We start from the raw sequence: 13,948 nt of genomic DNA, 5'->3' as shown, positions 1-13,948 counted from the left end.
AACATACATTTGCAAGTTGTCTTTTCATTATTACGGTAAACATTAAATGTGTTACAACTATTTTAGTTTTTAGGTAATTTTTTGAGGAAGAACGCCATACGATACAGTTATTTGCATATTTTAAATTATTTTTTTTTTTCAATTCACGGACACTGTTTTTTGTAGGTGTCGTAGAAAATCGTCGCCTAGAAATAATAGGAGTTCGCATCAGAAGGGCGTTATAGAAACGGCTGACTCTTCATTATTTATTTATATTAAAAAAGAATCGGACGATAGTTCAAACGGTAATGGCATCGATTATAACAGCACGCAAAGCGACGTGGACACCAAAGCCGAACTTCTTCATTGTTTTAACTGTGAAGCAACGTTTAACAGTAAACTGTCTTACGCCATGCACAGTATAAGTCATAGCGAAGACGGAAAGTACTCCTGTCCAATTTGCGAATTTACGACGACGTACAAGGACAAAATTAAATTGCACAAGCACACACGTGACAACAAGAAAGATTATGCGTGTAAAATATGTCGCCAAACGTTTCTTTACAGCAGAGACGCCGAAGAACACGAGAACATCCATCTGGGAAGGAAGCCGTTCATTTGCGAGGTGTGCGGAAAGGAATATGCCTTATCGAAACATCTTGCGTCTCACAGGAGACACCAGCACTGGGAGATACTGAAGATAGCACCCTCGAACAAATTTGATTGCACCACCTGCCAAAAACATTACACCACCGCCTCAGGATTGTGGAGGCATCGTCTCAGGTACCACAACGTTCAGCAGAGAGAACAATTTTTGTGTGACGAGTGCGGCAAGGCGCTAACGAGTAAAGAGGGGTTAAAGTTTCATCGGAGAACTCACTCAGGTTATAAACCGTTCCATTGTTCCGCCTGTCCGAAAAAGTTTGTTAAGAAACAATTGTTGAAAGAACACGAAAGAACTCACTCTGGCGAACGCCCGTTTATTTGTAAGTACTGTAACAGGGCGTTTACGCAGAGAACGCCGTTGAAGATACACGAAAGATCTCATACGGGGGAAAGACCTTATCAGTGTCGATTTTGTGACGGGAAATACGTGTCGAAGAGTGTCGCTGATACTCACATGAGGAACTGTAAAGGAAAGGGTTGAAACAAAACTAGAAATATATATTTTTTTATGGGCCCGTTCGACAGTGAAAGAAGGAGGTAATTTTTGAAAACGATAATCGTACGCAGATGATTGATCTAATACTCAACGAAATGTAATGTTTTAATATTAATTTTATTAAATCGAAAATTATTGTTTTAATTGTATTGTATCGAATTATTTTGGTATTTGTTAAAATTTTGTTCGAATAAATGATGTTAAATCTATCTGCGGACAAGTACAAAAATTTATAGTGCCAAACATACCGTAGGATTTCTTAGAAGACTATAAATATTTCGACAGTTAATTGTTATTATAAAATAAAGAAATAACACCAATATTGTAGGTCCTGTGTTGAAGGATTTTATTTCGTTCATGTTACAAACTTGTACTTGCATATTCTTTTACATTTTCTTGTCTACACCCTGAAGGAAATTTTGGGAGGGGGGGAGGGGAGTCTAGTTGGGCATTAGGGCCTTCTTAGGGGTGGGGATGGGAGATCAATGTTACATAGGGATGTAAGAAAGTAACTGGAACCTAAAAGTTTACAATAAATGATTTAGTGTCACAAGAAATGTTATTATTTATGGCTTGGTGTTTATTTTTTATTTTTGAGTTATTCTTCTAGAAAATATTTATCTTTTGATACCTTAATTTATAAAATTTGTGTTTATATGTATATATTGCTATGACAATACACGTCAAAACTAAAAACGTTTTTGCTCTGTCAGTAAAGAAGTCTAACGTATTAATTTGTACGTACATACTTAGGTAAGTAATAAATGTGTTTCCAGCATGAATTTGGAAATTGTTCTAAATAAAATATTCTGTGCAGGTACTTTTGTAATATTGTTTTGTTTGTGTATTTATCTTTACTGAACTTGTTTAGCTTTAAGTATGATGTTTGTGCGATGCTTTTTCTTCGTAATCAAGGGAAGTTAATGAGATTGCCAATAATATAATTACCACAGTGAGTGTCTTTATTATTTCCGAACAGAATCGTTTTATTCTTATAGTTACCTAGGTTCTTAATTAATAAATAATAATTAGGCTAGCTCTAATTGTTTAACTTTTTAGGTTGATAATGTTGTTAGCAGCGAAGGATTTCCGAATGTTAAATAAACCGAGGGAAGGTGTTACACATGTAACGACCCCTAAAAACATCAAGAAAAATAAGATCATTTACAAAAATGAAATAGATGCAACGACAGGAAGTTCAAATGGAGACTACTCGTGCGGTTCCTGCAGGAACATTTACCCTTCCTTCGTCCAGCTTTTGACTCACATACAGAATTTTCCTTTCTGCAGCGAGAAATCTGACAGTTGCAGCAAATGTAATACGCCTTTGATGCCTTGTGAAGATGGCAAATTTTATTGTAAAAAATGCCAAAGGAAAATAAAAAACCACGGACAGATCCGGATCCATAGACCGGTATTGTGTGAAATATGCGGTAGATCTTTTCGTAAAAGAAAATATTTGAACACTCATCTGTTGGTTCACACTGATATAAAACAATACACGTGTCATATTTGTCAACAATCTTTCAAACAGCCTTCAAGTTTAGGCACTCATCTAAAAAGACACAGTGCCGCATGGTTCGGCTGTGACAAATGCGGAATAAAATACAGAAAAATAGATTCCTTAAGGGCACACATTGAAAAGCATTGCAAAGGGAAAATAGATGTACATAACACGTGAAAAATTGATTTTATATTTTCTTTTTGACTTGTAAAAATTATTTCAGTGTCCAAATGTTACATTACCCTTGTAAATGTTTAATATTACTGTTTAAGAATGTTTATAAGAATATAAAAAAGTCATGTTTTATTTTTTAAACTTTTTGTTTTTATTCTTTCGTGTCAATAAAAAAAATAATTTGATACAGTAGACATCGATAGTCAGTAGTTGTAGAGAAAAACATTGTAATTTACATGATACATTTTTATAGTTTACAGTTATCTTTGTTTTAGGGACTTAAATGTTCTTATGAAAATAGAAAACAAAACATTGAAACTTGAACAAATGATGGAAACGATTGAGCTCGTCAGAGAACGACTTGAGTCAGGTACTCTTTCGCCGTTAGAATTTAAGAACACCTCCGCTACAACATTGGAAGAGAACAACGATAAAGTGAGTGATGGTAGTAACAGGGATGAGAGAAAACCCGAACTGTTGCACTGTTTCACGTGCGAAGTTATTTTCGATAGTAAACTGGCTTACGCATTACATAGCGTCAGTCACGGTTCGGAGGGTCGTTACTCATGTCCCGAATGTGATTTCACGACCAGATACAAAGATAAAATTAAAATGCACAAACATATCCGAGAGGAAAAGACAAAATATTGCTGTAAAATATGCAAGCAATCTTTCGTTGTGAGTAGAGACGCCGAAGAACACGAGAACGTTCACCTGGGCAAGAAGCCGTTCATTTGCGAGGTTTGTGGTAGGGAATACGCTCTCTCAAGACTCCTAGCGTCCCACAGAAGGCACCAGCATTGGGAAGTGTTAAAAATCGCCCCTTCAAACAAATTCGATTGCGTTCCGTGCAAAAAACATTACACCACGGCCTCCGGCTTGAGGCGGCATCGTTTGAGATATCATAACACTGTTAAAAGGGAACGTTTTTTGTGCGACGAGTGCGGCAAGGAACTGAGCAGCAAGGAAGGACTCAAGTTTCATCGCAGAACTCACACGGGATACAAACCGTACAGTTGTGCCACTTGTTCGAGGGCATTCGTAAGAAAACAGTTGTTGACGGAACATGAGAGAACGCATTCCGGCGAGCGACCCTTCATTTGTAAATTTTGTCATCGCGGATTCACCCAAAGGACTCCTCTAAAAATTCACGAACGTTTACATACCGGCGAGAGACCGTATCAGTGCCGATTTTGTGATTCGAAGTACGCATCCAAAAGTGTCGTCGACACTCATATGAGAAACTGCAAAGGGAAAAATCAAAGTTGAAGTGCGTTAGTGACGATTGATTAAACGTTGTTCGTAACTACGGGGGCAATCAACTATTACATAAGCAGACGCAAGAGGTGGAGGGGTTTAATTTTTTCATATTTTTGCTGATAGATGGAGCAGGGGCGGTATCGTAAATATCGTCATTCAGTTTTAAATTTTTCTGATCTAATTCGATCGTAATCTTAACAATAGTTCTTATATCTTTTCCTTTGGAGAACGGGGGAGTCCACAGGCTATCTGAAAGCAGAGATCTGCTTAGGTAATACTTGAACGCTCGTAATTACTTTTTTATTCTGTTGATTAGGTCACAGTATAAAGATTCTATACAGTAGGTTCACTTCCCAGATTCCCACTCTTTTCTCTCCTGTCTACGCTTCACCGACTTCATCTACGACTTCCCCTCTAAGCAGAGGTTGACTTGTACAGAGTGTCATCGGGTGGCGGATCTAGGATTTGCAATTGGGGGAGGGGGGCTGCAATATATACGAGGGCATTCAAACATAAACGAGATTTTCACTTCGGGGGACTTAGAAAACCTGTTGGAGATCCCCAGTTCCTATTTATTGTGTCTATATAATCTTAAATGAACTAAAGAGTGATTTACAATGATCCGTCACTGGGGTCATCATGAAGTCACAGTACAGATACATTTTGTATCTAAACACTTCGATAAAGCTATTGAAACATCCTTGGGTATGATAGTTGAGTGTACATAAAGTTGATTTCTGATGACCTGTAAGGCAGATTAAAGAAGTGAACCCACTGTATAGAATCATTACACTGTGACGAGGTGGACTAGGCAATGTACTTAACTGCTCCATATGAACCTCTATTATATCATTTTGTGTTTGAGATGTACATTTTCCAATGCAGAGCAAGAAGACTACAGAGCAATATGGATCATCGCATTTAACATATCACTTTGATTCTACGCCAATAAAAGTAATAATAATAATATTAATTGTAAACAATGCGTTTTGAACCGATTTTTCCATTATTTCTATAATTTCTGCGTCTGTTACAGCATTACTGGGCCATATATTAAATTATTTATCCAATTTTTATACAGGATATTTTACGCAGAAAAGTGTTGCGGTTTTCAGTTATTGTCATTTTTATTGTTTGTTTAATGATAATAAAGACAGTGTAAAAACAGTTTTGGTTTTTCGTTATATGATCGTAATGTTCTTTGAACTTCTAACGATTGTGATAAGTACGAGCGAACACATGATGTAAATTGAAGGGCAAAACGTGTCTGTTTTAGGTTTGTACGTAATGTTAAGTTTTAGATATTGCATGTTTTTTGAAACAGATATTGTGTAGGTACTATACAAAAAAAATGGATGATCCCGAGCTTTAAGCTCAATAAAATGTTAATCGTGATGAAGCAACACGAACCAGACATCATCCACTTTTCGTAGATTTGATAACTGATAATGGTCTCAAACGAGATAATTTGGCAAACTTGTTTGAATTTTAACAGTCTCGCCCCCTACAATTTCTGGAAGGAATAAAAAGTAACTTTAATAAAAAAATCTATCTGTCTATTAGTCTTGTTTTGTTAACAGCCGCCAAAAGTGTTCAATGCTTTTATATTTTTGAGATTGCAACAAGTAAAAGCCTAATTGTTATTAGGTACCTGTCATGACAAAAAAAAAGACATTCTGTGGTCTAACGTTCTTCTTTTTGTTTTAGGTTTGCTACAGCGGAAACCGCTCTGCTGCAAAGACTTATCTCTTGCCCGTCCCTGTCCGTAACCTTTCCTTCGATCAATAACTTTAATTTTAACCAAGACGACGCTGCGCTCGTCGATAACAAGGACATGGACGTAGATGAGATCAAAGTTGAACCGGATTATTTTCCGTCTGACACGTCGTCCGTCTCGTCGTCGAGTAGCAACCAAAAAAGGAGAAAGAAAACGCGTAAAAGTCAAACGCCGCGCAAAAGAAAAACCAAAGCGTCTATAAAGAAAGAGGACGCAGACGACGACGAGGACGATAACGAAACCAAACGCGAATCTAAATCGATTGTGAACGGAATTCATTGTTTCTCTTGTGATATCACATTCGAAAATAATCTCTCTTTCGCCTTGCACTCGATAAAGCATAATAAGAAACGGTATTCGTGTCACATGTGCGATTTCAGTAACGCCTCAAAATACAGCATGCAGGTTCACATAAGAATGCACGAAGGCGAGACCGATTACAAGTGCGAAATATGTAACAAGGCTTTCACAAACAAAACCCACGCCATAGAACACAAGAACTACCACACGGGTGAGAAACCGTTCAATTGCGAGATATGCGGCAAACACTTCATGTTCTCTTGGTTTCTAGCGTCTCATCGCCGATCTCAACACTGGGAAATAATGACGGGAATGCCCCTCGTCAAATACGACTGTCTCGACTGTAATAAGCACTACACGACTTCGACAGGTCTCAAAAGGCACAAACAAAAATATCATAACGAGAGAAACGAACAGGCGGTACTCTGTGATATTTGCGGCAAACGATTGTCAAGCACCGAAAAGTTGAAGTTTCATCGTAGAATTCACACCGGTTATAAACCGCACGCGTGCGGCGTTTGTTCGAAGAGTTTCACCAAAAAGGAACAGCTGAAGGAGCACGAACGTGTCCATACCGGCGAGAGACCGTTCATATGTAAATTTTGCGGGAAAGGTTTCACACAAAGGTCACCCTTGAGAATACACACAAGAATTCACACCGGCGAGAGACCTTACATCTGCCGCCTGTGCAATAAGGGGTTTATATCGAAGGGAATAATGGACACGCATATGAAAAGTTGCGCAGATACCTTGCCAATAAGTTAATTGTTTTTCGAATGTTTCGTTATTTTTTCTTCTTTATTGCTTGTTTTAATTCTCTTTTTTGTTCTGTTCAATGTGCACTGTTATTATTTTGTTATTAATATATTATATATCGTATTAGGTATTAATGATATATATATATATACCTATCTATATATATTTGTATATGTACCTACACATAACTACATATTTACATGTCAGATGATAAAATATATTGAATTTGGTACAAATTCTCTGCTACCAAACAAAGTAAGTATAGATCTGAGAAATTGTTGATTACACTATAAACTGTGGACTGTGGTTGATAAATAAATAATTAATTTATTGTGCATCTGATGATGAATTAGTGTCGTAGTTTGAATAAATAAATTCGAATATTATCTGATACAATTAAAATGTTAATACAATTCCAGTAGTGTGGCAGTAGGGGTTCTTGCTCTTGACGATGTCACGTTCTAGAATCCCTGCTACTGTACTACTAATTCCAGTAGTAACAGGGGTCATAAGACAAAAAATTTAAATAAGCACTAATATATTATTAAACGTTCCAGGTGTACTATTTATAAATATGTTTTTTAGACATTTGAGAACAAGGGGGTTTCCGAAATAAAAGTAAAGCGTTACTTTTGTGATTTAACGTAAGTAGTTTTCTTTAACGTGTTGCTAGATGCAATGCCATCTATTGACTTTGCACGTACTATGTAATAAAAGTTCCAGATTTATTGGTTATCTTGTTTTATTCTTTACGTATTTATATAATTTAAGATTGTAAGTGAATGTATAAGAATATGTTTTAATGAAAAATTACGCCCTATACAACTGTTAAAGTTCGTGTTTTATTATTTATACAAACTAGTATTATATTGAATGTCTGGTTTGAATTAGAAAATATTTGCTTCTCCCGTATTGTGATTTATTTGATTAATACTTAGATAATATGTACCTGACGATTATGTAAAAGTTCTGGTTGCTTAATAATGGCGAAACATTGTGTTAATCCAACGGAAACGAGAAGAAAACGTTGCTAAAATTTTCTTCCGTCTGTATATTATTTTTCTAATCCAAATAAATTTTTTACAGATTAATGCCACGCTTGCTGATGCCGATTGTTCAAATAAATGAGTTTCAAACACCACAGAACAGAACCCCGAGAAAACGGGGTCGTCCTCGAAAAATAAGCACCTCACTGGAAGCAACTGAAACGAAACCAATAAAGAAAGAATCAGACAACACAGAAGAGGATCAAAACGACGAAAAAAGTATAGATTTGAATGATGATAACATAGAAATCGAAGTCGATTTCAGTGATAAAGCTTCAGAGGGAGGCGAAGTCGCGAAATATTTCTGTCCCAACTGCGTCACTCTTCAGACTATGACCGAAAAAGAGTTGAGAAAACACTTCAAAGTAGCGCATAGAGGCAAACGTCTCCGAAACATCCACCTCTATTCTGGCGAACTACTCAAGTGCGAAATATGCCCGAAACAATTCAAGACAAACAAGAGCTTAAAAGAACACCTGGAATTCCACAGTAATCAATACACTTGCGAGACGTGCTACTCGTGCTTCCGAAAGATCGGCGAGTACATCATTCATCTTCGCGCACATTCGGAAGAGAACATCTTCAAGTGCGTCGTGTGCGATTACAGCACCGAATCGATAAACGAGATCAAAGGTCACATTTCGGACGATCACGAGGGCAACACTTACAAATACAAGTGCGTTGTTTGCGACAAAGGTTTCCACTTGTTGTCGTGGTTCGAAGAGCACAACAACTTTCACACAGGTACCAAACCTTTCGAGTGCGATTTTTGCGGAAAATTCTTCATGTACAGCCGCCACTTGTACGTGCACAAGAAGACGACCCACGGAGTCGAAGGCGAGCCAGTTTTGCACGAATGCGTCGTGTGCAAAAAGCAATACCAACACAAAAACAGCCTGAAACTGCACATGAACGTGCACACCGGTAACTTAGCCATTTGTGACATTTGCGGCAAGCAGCTGTCGAGTAAGGAGAAGCTGAAGTTTCACATGAGAACCCACACGGGTTATAAACCGTTCAGTTGCAACTACTGCGGCAAGTGTTTCACTAAAAAACCGATCCTTGTGGAACACGAACGTATTCACACCGGCGAGAAACCGTACGGTTGTCAGTATTGCTTTAAGGCTTTCTCGCAAAGGTCGAGCTTGGTCATACACGAACGCGGTCACACCGGCGAGCGCCCTTACGTCTGTCATCTCTGTACCAAAGGGTTCGTTTCCAGGGCCATGCTCAACATACACATCAGGTCTTGTAAAGGCTATCTTAAGTAAGAGAGATTACAAGGGCTGTTAACGTTACTATACAATTGCGTAGGAATGTTTTAAGTTATTTTTTAATTACCTACACGTAGTGCTTGAATTCAGTGTTTGACATTGACTTGGTTACTACACAATGAACTTTATAAATAAATAATAATCAGTAGAGATAGGTGTTAATACACATACATATATATAGGTGCATAGTACGGTTCCCTTATTGGGAAACTACCGGGGTCAAGCTGATAATCAGTTTTTCCGAATTTCGCGATAGTTCAGTCATTTCTTCTAAACATTTGCGCCATTTTGTACTGTCGCCATTTGCCAAAGTCTCCTCCTTGTTCAGGCATATTAATTAATAACAAATTAATCCTGAAATTATACCGTGTGATCAAGGATGGTAAGTCGACAAGAGGCGATCTATTACAGTGAAACATCAAACATTTTCAGTCATTTACATCACAAGTCAAAATATGTTGAAAAATAATTCATATCCGAAGTGGTCAAATTAGGAATTCAGCAGAAAAAGCAACATGTTATGATCACAGGATTATTTACCTATCTAACGATCAATATTTCTACGTACATATTGATTAAATGATTACCTATACTTTAAAAAAAATCGATATATAATATTTCGATACCATTCTCTAGATTGGGCTACCGCGAGAATCGAAAAAAGAAGATTGATTTTGGAATACTTTAGCATCACTACAATATCTCGCCCAGTTTTGATGATTTTTTATGACGTTTTTAATTCATACTCATTGTTTATTTTATAATAAGAAAAAAAAACTGATTTATAATTCTTCTGATACTTTTAACTGAATAAATATTAAGTGAATCGATTAATTTTATGTAGGGTAAGTAAAAGTCTTTTGTTCAACAAAATATGTATTTCTGAATGGAGAAGACGTTTTTGTAATATTTGTGAAATGTAATAAAAGTTACGGTCCCATGTCAGAGAGTACCTACAATTGGTACTTTTATGGTCATTTACACGTAGTGTATTGTTATCAGACTAATATTGTAAATGATTTTATTATATGCGAACACACATTTATTATAACGCTCTGTATTTATAGATAATTTTTTGTCGAAACCATTAGGACGTAATAATTAGCGAATATGTAAGTAATAAGCAACAAGTTGAATGTAAGGAAAATTATATTAATAAATAAACTATTAAATGTCCCGCACTATCATAAAACTTTGACAATAACATAAGACTTGTTTAAGTGTGTTTTTGGGACTTCCTGTACTTGACAATGGAATGGTAAGTTTGTAAAATTTTTAACAATGGTTAATTGTATTTTTTGTAGGTTTACAAGAGCACGAGTTCGTCGTTTTTTATGGATAAATAACAGGGGAAACTCCATTTACAGCTGGAAATTTAGTTCGCATTTTGTTGTGTTTCCATAATTTTTTGTGTTTTTATCTTTTTATGAGTCATGTTATTTTTAGAACATACTGGGAAATTCAAAGAAGCGATTCGTTTAAAAGATAAACTTCAGAAATGCGCATATTTTGGAACTTACAAATACAACAGAAAGTATATGCAGGATTTATCATTTTTCCATTTTTTTCTTTATCTGTTTTACGTTTTAGCGAGTATTTCTTCACACCGGCATTTGATCACCCTGATGTTAGAAATAACAGACAATTTATTTGATTTTGTTTATTGTCACTGGCGGTTTAACAGGGTAATAAACAAAACCAGTTTTACTCAAAAAATGTGATTGTTCGCCCATTAAAATTACAATAAAATTGAAAAGTGGTTTTTTGTTGTTTTTGTTTAATTTTGCATAAAAAATAATTTCTCTTGTGTGTTAATATAAAAAAAAAAAACACCATAGTACCTATTGTCTATGACGCAAGTTATTTTCAGGACTGAATCAGACGATGACGACGAAGAATTTGTTATAAGAACAAGAAGAAGTACAAGACGTCGAAAANATAGGAGTTCGCATCAGAAGGGCGTTATAGAAACGGCTGACTCTTCATTATTTATTTATATTAAAAAAGAATCGGACGATAGTTCAAACGGTAATGGCATCGATTATAACAGCACGCAAAGCGACGTGGACACCAAAGCCGAACTTCTTCATTGTTTTAACTGTGAAGCAACGTTTAACAGTAAACTGTCTTACGCCATGCACAGTATAAGTCATAGCGAAGACGGAAAGTACTCCTGTCCAATTTGCGAATTTACGACGACGTACAAGGACAAAATTAAATTGCACAAGCACACACGTGACAACAAGAAAGATTATGCGTGTAAAATATGTCGCCAAACGTTTCTTTACAGCAGAGACGCCGAAGAACACGAGAACATCCATCTGGGAAGGAAGCCGTTCATTTGCGAGGTGTGCGGAAAGGAATATGCCTTATCGAAACATCTTGCGTCTCACAGGAGACACCAGCACTGGGAGATACTGAAGATAGCACCCTCGAACAAATTTGATTGCACCACCTGCCAAAAACATTACACCACCGCCTCAGGATTGTGGAGGCATCGTCTCAGGTACCACAACGTTCAGCAGAGAGAACAATTTTTGTGTGACGAGTGCGGCAAGGCGCTAACGAGTAAAGAGGGGTTAAAGTTTCATCGGAGAACTCACTCAGGTTATAAACCGTTCCATTGTTCCGCCTGTCCGAAAAAGTTTGTTAAGAAACAATTGTTGAAAGAACACGAAAGAACTCACTCTGGCGAACGCCCGTTTATTTGTAAGTACTGTAACAGGGCGTTTACGCAGAGAACGCCGTTGAAGATACACGAAAGATCTCATACGGGGGAAAGACCTTATCAGTGTCGATTTTGTGACGGGAAATACGTGTCGAAGAGTGTCGCTGATACTCACATGAGGAACTGTAAAGGAAAGGGTTGAAACAAAACTAGAAATATATATTTTTTTATGGGCCCGTTCGACAGTGAAAGAAGGAGGTAATTTTTGAAAACGATAATCGTACGCAGATGATTGATCTAATACTCAACGAAATGTAATGTTTTAATATTAATTTTATTAAATCGAAAATTATTGTTTTAATTGTATTGTATCGAATTATTTTGGTATTTGTTAAAATTTTGTTCGAATAAATGATGTTAAATCTATCTGCGGACAAGTACAAAAATTTATAGTGCCAAACATACCGTAGGATTTCTTAGAAGACTATAAATATTTCGACAGTTAATTGTTATTATAAAATAAAGAAATAACACCAATATTGTAGGTCCTGTGTTGAAGGATTTTATTTCGTTCATGTTACAAACTTGTACTTGCATATTCTTTTACATTTTCTTGTCTACACCCTGAAGGAAATTTTGGGAGGGGGGGAGGGGAGTCTAGTTGGGCATTAGGGCCTTCTTAGGGGTGGGGATGGGAGATCAATGTTACATAGGGATGTAAGAAAGTAACTGGAACCTAAAAGTTTACAATAAATGATTTAGTGTCACAAGAAATGTTATTATTTATGACTTGGTGTTTATTTTTTATTTTTGAGTTATTCTTCTAGAAAATATTTATCTTTTGATACCTTAATTTATAAAATTTGTGTTTATATGTATATATTGCTATGACAATACACGTCAAAACTAAAAACGTTTTTGCTCTGTCAGTAAAGAAGTCTAACGTATTAATTTGTACGTACATACTTAGGTAAGTAATAAATGTGTTTCCAGCATGAATTTGGAAATTGTTCTAAATAAAATATTCTGTGCAGGTACTTTTGTAATATTGTTTTGTTTGTGTATTTATCTTTACTGAACTTGTTTAGCTTTAAGTATGATGTTTGTGCGATGCTTTTTCTTCGTAATCAAGGGAAGTTAATGAGATTGCCAATAATATAATTACCACAGTGAGTGTCTTTATTATTTCCGAACAGAATCGTTTTATTCTTATAGTTACCTAGGTTCTTAATTAATAAATAATAATTAGGCTAGCTCTAATTGTTTAACTTTTTAGGTTGATAATGTTGTTAGCAGCGAAGGATTTCCGAATGTTAAATAAACCGAGGGAAGGTGTTACACATGTAACGACCCCTAAAAACATCAAGAAAAATAAGATCATTTACAAAAATGAAATAGATGCAACGACAGGAAGTTCAAATGGAGACTACTCGTGCGGTTCCTGCAGGAACATTTACCCTTCCTTCGTCCAGCTTTTGACTCACATACAGAATTTTCCTTTCTGCAGCGAGAAATCTGACAGTTGCAGCAAATGTAATACGCCTTTGATGCCTTGTGAAGATGGCAAATTTTATTGTAAAAAATGCCAAAGGAAAATAAAAAACCACGGACAGATCCGGATCCATAGACCGGTATTGTGTGAAATATGCGGTAGATCTTTTCGTAAAAGAAAATATTTGAACACTCATCTGTTGGTTCACACTGATATAAAACAATACACGTGTCATATTTGTCAACAATCTTTCAAACAGCCTTCAAGTTTAGGCACTCATCTAAAAAGACACAGTGCCGCATGGTTCGGCTGTGACAAATGCGGAATAAAATACAGAAAAATAGATTCCTTAAGGGCACACATTGAAAAGCATTGCAAAGGGAAAATAGATGTACATAACACGTGAAAAATTGATTTTATATTTTCTTTTTGACTTGTAAAAATTATTTCAGTGTCCAAATGTTACATTACCCTTGTAAATGTTTAATATTACTGTTTAAGAATGTTTATAAGAATATAAAAAAGTCATGTTTTATTTTTTAAACATTTTGTTTTT

The 13,948-nt window shown here is 36.1% G+C and overlaps 1 protein-coding gene across 9 annotated transcripts in view; it reads left to right on the top strand.

Moving 5' to 3' along the window:
* The window catches only part of LOC108744184 (zinc finger protein 2), an 81,939-nt gene that overhangs the window by 50,819 nt on the left and 17,172 nt on the right, over positions 1-13,948 (top strand). The window contains exons 5-6 of one of the 9 annotated variants that reach the window (XM_025976769.1): positions 166-198; positions 11,175-12,143. The exons of 3 other annotated variants lie outside the window; for them this stretch is intronic. In XM_025976769.1, coding sequence (XP_025832554.1) covers positions 166-198; positions 11,175-12,102 — 961 coding nt within the window. In that variant the 3' untranslated portion in view covers positions 12,103-12,143. Of the gene's footprint in view, positions 1-165; positions 1,168-3,094; positions 5,129-5,786; positions 7,646-7,998; positions 10,383-11,174; positions 12,144-13,948 lie in introns of those variants that run through there. 5 more of the 9 variants (XM_018479822.2, XM_018479816.2, XM_018479818.2 and 2 more) reach the window with 5 other exon arrangements.

The sequence above is a fragment of the Agrilus planipennis genome, unplaced genomic scaffold (assembly GCF_000699045.2).
Source record: "Agrilus planipennis isolate EAB-ADULT unplaced genomic scaffold, Apla_2.0 scaffold13, whole genome shotgun sequence".
In the NCBI taxonomy this organism is placed as follows: domain Eukaryota; kingdom Metazoa; phylum Arthropoda; class Insecta; order Coleoptera; family Buprestidae; genus Agrilus; species Agrilus planipennis.
Note: the sequence above shows the minus strand (reverse complement) of the source record. Positions and strands in the feature narration are given on the sequence as shown.